We start from the raw sequence: 6056 nt of genomic DNA, 5'->3' as shown, positions 1-6056 counted from the left end.
CCCCAGCAAGCACCCCCCCTCCCCTACCTCTGTCCAGGGCCTACAAGAGACGGGCTCAGATCTTCAAGGACCTCACCATTGCAATTAAAACAGGTTTTGCAAATCCACGTGGAAAAATAAAAAAGATTAATATTAATTTTTTTTTTTTTTTTTTAATCTAAAAGCTTTCGGCCCTCACAAGCCAATACAAATATAAAAATCTTCTCTCCCACTGGCTTGAGCTACACTGCGGTCTTTGCCATGCAGGGGGGGGGGGGGGGGGCAGGCAGCAGCTCAGGCACTGGAATACAACCATTACCAAAAGGAGGATAGACGACTGGACAGGAGTCTCCAGCCATCATCCACCACATAACACCCCCCCAACACACACAACTGAGTCACTTACTGGGCTAAATGGGAAAAAGTTCAGATTGAATCCCTGGGTTTCCATGACAACCCACCATCAGACTGGGGCATGGATTCCATCAGGCCTGGAGGTACATGGGGGGTCTGAAGGGGCTTGGCTAGGGACTCCCATGCTTCAGAACCGGGGCAGCAGGGGCCAGGGGGGTGAGGCAGTTGAAGAGGAGGTGGGAGAGGGGTTATTGGAGAGTCTATCCTGACAGGTGCCCCACAGTCAGCCCAGGGTGCAGGGCTTGCTTGTACACGTCAGCTCTGTGGAAGGAGGGCATGTAGAGGTGAGGGGGCGCGGGCAGACCGACTCCGGGGGGGTATGCCTGACCGGGGTGGAGGGGCCCAGTGCTCATGTGCTGGGGGGGACCCTGGTCGAAGTACTGCCCCTCTGCCACCCCCTCCTCCTCAAAGGGTAGAGCCAGTCTCTTATCCTTCTGCCTCCGGTTACAGAACCACACGCGCACCACCTGGAGGGGGGGGGGGGGAGAAAGTCATTGTAAGCATATGGCTCAGCCTCTCTGCTACATCTCTCCTGCCCCAGCCCGGGGGTGAGGCGAGCGTGCTCACGTAGCTCAGCATATACGTACGTCTCTCTCCAGCCCCAGCTGGTCCGAGATGCGAGTGATGTCCTGCATGTTGGGTTTGGGACACTTGCCAAAGAAGGACTCCAGAGCGATGCGCACGTTCACCTCCAGACTCGTCCTCCTCTTCCTCTTCCGAGCGTCCAGGAACACTCGCTCAATCTTGTACATCTGCAGAGGGAGAACCGAAGTGTGGTTTGAGCCATGACAAACAGAAGACCAGTGATTGGTTTGCCATTTCCTTCCCCTACTTCTGCTCTGTCAGCTGTGAGGAGGGGGCACTTCTGCAATCTTGTTGAACTTTTGACTCCCCTAGACCACAGAGCTCATCTACTCACTTTTTTATTTTTTATAGTTGTTGTTTAACATTGTGAGAGGACCCCCACCCAACACACCACAAAAATCACAAAAAAGCTCGGACAGAACTGATTACTTCTTCAAAGTGTGATGCATTGTGAACTATAGACAATGGGATTTGGGGGAAACCATATGGATGAGAAAAGGAAAAAAAAAGGCAATTTCATTTCAACATGTTTTGCTTGGCTTCCCCCTCCTACAAACTACAGCAAAATGGCACCTGCCCGAGACCCTACACTGAGCCTGTGCACTCTGACCGCTGGTTCATTTTCAAAAATGAGATTACTTCATCTGATTCAACTGGATTATTGCTTTATAAAAGTTTGTGAAGATGTTAATTTATGACACATTAAAGTCCCACTACTTGGAATTTACAAAACTGATGGAGCTACAATGCCGTGAATATAAGAGTTTTATGAAGTTAGTACTACAGCACGAAGTACCGCAGAACAGCGCACAACAGACCAACAAATACATAATAGAGCGCAGAGAATAATGATAATCGGAAACAAACGCGTTCCGCACTGTCATTAACCATGAAACGTCCATCAGCAAGTGACTTTACCTTGAAACCCACAGTAAACAGAGCAGTTATCTTGCACTTTGAAAATGTGGCCAGTTCAGGATATATACGATTAGCTCAGACGGTAGCATTTGCACCTAAACTGTGGGTTTACATGTGGAAACAGGCGTGGTTTCGACTTTTACTAGAGTAAATGGGATTAAGCCTGTCCTTCTCTGTGGCTGTAAACCTCGATTAACGCCTTCGTGTTGCTCTGCTTGAGCAGGTGGTTTCACAAGAGGAAAGACAGCTTTGATACCAAACATCTCGGCTTTCAGCAATGGCATGACACACAAATGTTTAAGTGACTGAACTTTAAGTCTTTTTATTAGAGAATCCATTTTACATAATTCAAGTACATGTCCAGATAAAAGCACTAACATTATATTTGATAACTTTAAAATTCCAAAGTTGTTTTAGTATCCGAAAACTCAAATCAATTATTGGACTACATTTCCCTGTGTTGGGAATAGGGTATTTGCGACTTCTGACTGGTTTTGTGGTGGAGCGTCAAATTGTATTTTACCTTTTGCAGACATTTAATTATCACTTTGCAGCAACATTTAGAACTACTCAGCAGTTCATTGATTTCGTCTTTGCTCCTTAACATTTGGTTAGCTAGTTATCGGTTAACATGTTATGTTGATTTAAAAGCGAACTGCCCATTCCGATTGAAAATGTGTTAGATAGTACTTAAATCGCTAGTTTGTTGCATGCATGGAGTTGAAATAACGTCTGTAGGATACCTCTACCTTGCGCCTTCTTGTCCTCGTCCTCTTTTCTCCACCCTAGTGTCTGCTCTTTTAAAGCATGCCATCTCTCCACCTCTCCCCCACTAGTTCACGTTAAGGCACAGTCGCGCAGTCACTCCGCTCGGAGCGCATGTTGTGCGCAGCGCAAAATTTCTCGGTTGGCACTTGTTATATACTTTCGTGATATTTTTGGTCGGCTTCGATATTCTGGGGCCCTAGGCACACGTCTAGTCCGCCTGTACATCGGGCTGGCCCTGGCAGTGTGCACGTAACAGCCCAGCATTTCCTCTAACGCGCAATGGTGCCTTGGAGGTGCCGAGCAGCCGCAGTACTGTTCTGTTCCACCAGAGGGCAGTGAAGGCCAATTAAGTCAGTCTAGCTCGGTACTCCTGCCATGGCCATGCCGGGCTCGTGTGCGGTTTGTGCCGTTACACAGGTGTTCTGTGCTTTTCTGCTTTTCTTTTAAAAGGTACAAATTGAGAAACCCTACAGGACCAAGTTTTCAGACAGCTAAAGATTTTAGTATTTCACTTCACCGTGCTATAGCTCAATAAATCAGGACAAAAACACTGCCAGCAGGAGGGCAATTCTAAATCAATAAAAATGAGAGAAGAGCTTCAGAATATGGCCGCTGCAGACTGAACTCTGCTGCAGGTCTCAGTGCCCAGCTTCACAAAACATCAAGTATCTAACTTGCAGCAGCTTATTGTTCAACTGGGAGGAAAACCAAGAAATTGGCAGACCAGGGCTCTGCTCTGACCTTCCTGCACAGTGCAGAGAACACAGCGAGGTCAGGGCATGCATGCATGCATGCAGCCGACACACTGCCATGCCATTTTAAACTGTGAGGGTGGGGGTGTTGCAAATATAGGTTGGTACATGCACACCAAAGGGGGACAGAGGGACTCACATCCTGGGGGTTGTCTGACGTCTCTGCTTCGTTCAGCCACCTCTGCAGTAGCGGCTTCAGCTTGCACATGTTCTTGAAGCTCAGCTGCAGCGCCTCGAACCGGCAGATCGTCGTCTGGCTGAACATCTTCCCTGAGAGCAGGAGGGCAAAGTGGGTGGTTAATATGAAGATAGAGAAACACAGACTCACTCAGAGGAGGGAATGGACATAGAGAGAGGGACTTCAAAATATTGGACTTAAATCTACTCCATTTCAGAAATTAAAACCACAAACCAAAGGAAGAAATGAAAGACACCCAGCCAACTTAAATTCCCACTGCATCCAGTGCAGGGGGACCAGGGTGAGAAACACTTAAAATAGCATTAAGGAAAATAGGTGTGAAGGAGTGGAGGTAGGGGTATGAGAAGGAGACGCGCCCCAGGGAGGACTGACTCACCATACAGGTTACCCAGGGCCAGTCCCACGTCCGCCTGCGTGAAGCCCAGCGTGATGCGCTTCTGTTTCAGCTCCTTGGCAAACTGCTCCAAGTCCTCTGTGGACGGGTTCTCCTGCAGGAGCCACAATCAACCGGGGTGCAGTTACAGCACACAGGAGCCACACGCCACACCAGGGTGCAGTGACAGCACACAGCCCTTGCACTGTGATTGATCACCTTGTCCAGCTCAGCCACCAGTCTCACATAAGAGTCCCATGCGGCCCCATTTGCCTTTTAACTAAATATTAGCCTACATAACTTCAATATCAATTCTGATGTTAGACTTGCATCAAATTACATTTGCTATTGATCAAAATATCACTACTTTACACTGACTAAATCCGATTTAATTGTAATTTTAAATCATTCAAGGCTACAAGTTTTGTACCAGTATACACAATTCTATAATTACGTCACAGACCATGGGTGACTGGGTACAGCAATCGCACAGGTAGATCTAGGATATCAGGTATCAAAAGGCCTTTTCATGAAGCGAGGAAATCTATTCATGTATTTTAAGGACCAAACCGTTAAATAATAAACTGATAAATAAACAGTGTGACTTCGCATACCTCTTCCTCCGAGTCACTACCAGCGCCACTGGAGGAGCCGCAACTCCTCGGGTTCAAGTTTTGCAGTAACGGGGCGTTGAGTCCTGGGGTCCCCGTCGCCATGTAAAACCCCGACGCAGGGTAACTGTGGCCCGTGGGTGATGGAGAGACAGAGGGGGAAGAAGAAGAGGAGGAGGAGGAGGAGGGTGGGGGAGCTGCAGCAGCCTGGGTCGGGACTTGGACCTGGGCAGAACTGTGCGTCAGGGCCGGCCAGAAAGAGGGACTCCAGGGGGCAGAGTAATAAAGTCCGTGGGCCATACTGGAGGAGGCGGCGGCGTGGAGTGGCTGTACGGACGCCTGGGTGGCTTTAGGGTCCGGGGAATAACTGTCCACCTCTCTCTCGGCTTTGATGTTGGCTATTTGAACGTGTTCACGGGTTTCGGCGATCGGCGGGCTCGGGCTGTCCGGCTGAGCGGAGGTGGCCGTGGCCCCAGGGACCCGGCCCGTGATCTCCGCAGCGGGAAACGCGCACCACTGCCGAGTCGCGCCCGCGTCGCTGCCCGGGAACTCGGCGTGCCGGTAGTCGAACTGGAAGAAGTGTTGCGGCGGAGGGGCGATGCCGGTATACGAGGGAGCGGCGGCGGCGGCGGGGGTCTTGTTTAACCTCAGCTGCGGATCCTGCAGCGCAGGGTGTGTGTACTGGTGAGGCGCCGCCGAGAATCCGTCCTGGAGGTACATCGGTGTGTTGGGGTCGTGGTGCCGAGTACCACAGTCCGACACCGGGCTGGCCGAGCGCTCAGACATGCCTGTGGTACGAGGAGCCGGTCGTGGGGGTCGATTATAGTTCTCCTCCTCTACAAAGGCCGTCTCCACACACACAAATAAAGCCAAAAAACACAATACTAAGACTACTTAAAACGTAGGTAGGCTTGGAGTACGCACGCAAAATGTTACTTTGCACCACTTTGGAGCTTACATAATTTTCCAAGCCTTGGCCACCCAGGTTAAAAAAAAGTTTTGCTTGTTTGTAGAAAACACGTCACTTTTCTTGCCAAATGCCCCAGTTATTATTGCACTCCTTCAAGCGTGCTCCGGTCCACAGAACATAGGATTGTTTTCCTCTCCAAACTTATTCCCGGTGGTAATTCAATCCAAGCGATGAGACCCGGGGAACGCGTTTCAATGCACTGAAAGCCAGATTAAAAACCCATTGCATCCCAGACTTCACTGACTCTCGGTCTCACCCTCTAACATGCACACCTGGACAAACCCAAGTGAGCAACCTCCTCCACCGGGACTCATATGATAATTAGGATGGTCTCCCATTGGTCGGTAGACACAATGCCCACCCAGGTGATGGAGAGTTTGGGAATGAACTTGATCTCTTCTGATTGGGCGGGGGGGCGTTCGGAGGCAGTGCGGGAATTCTGGTCAATTCCAGCGTTCTACTCTGCAAGGTTTAATGGGGGAAGGGG

General features: G+C 49.8%; 1 protein-coding gene across 1 annotated transcript; it reads right to left on the bottom strand.

The window, feature by feature from the left end:
* Window positions 1–257: 257 nt before the first annotated feature.
* Window positions 258–5840, bottom strand: pou5f3 (POU domain, class 5, transcription factor 3). The gene is made up of 5 exons (XM_066713271.1): window positions 4603–5840; window positions 3992–4100; window positions 3556–3686; window positions 981–1145; window positions 258–860 (listed from the first exon to the last, which is right to left on the bottom strand). The coding sequence occupies exons 1-5, from the start codon at window positions 5383–5385 to the stop codon at window positions 594–596; spliced, it is 1455 nt and encodes a 484-aa protein (XP_066569368.1). The 5' UTR covers window positions 5386–5840; the 3' UTR covers window positions 258–593.
* Between the last annotated feature and the right edge of the window lie 216 nt (window positions 5841–6056).

The sequence above is a fragment of the Amia ocellicauda genome, chromosome 9 (genome assembly GCF_036373705.1).
Source record: "Amia ocellicauda isolate fAmiCal2 chromosome 9, fAmiCal2.hap1, whole genome shotgun sequence".
Classification (NCBI taxonomy): Eukaryota; Metazoa; Chordata; class Actinopteri; order Amiiformes; family Amiidae; genus Amia; species Amia ocellicauda.
The sequence above is the reverse complement of the archived record's forward strand: the minus strand, read 5'-3'. Positions and strand labels throughout refer to the sequence as shown.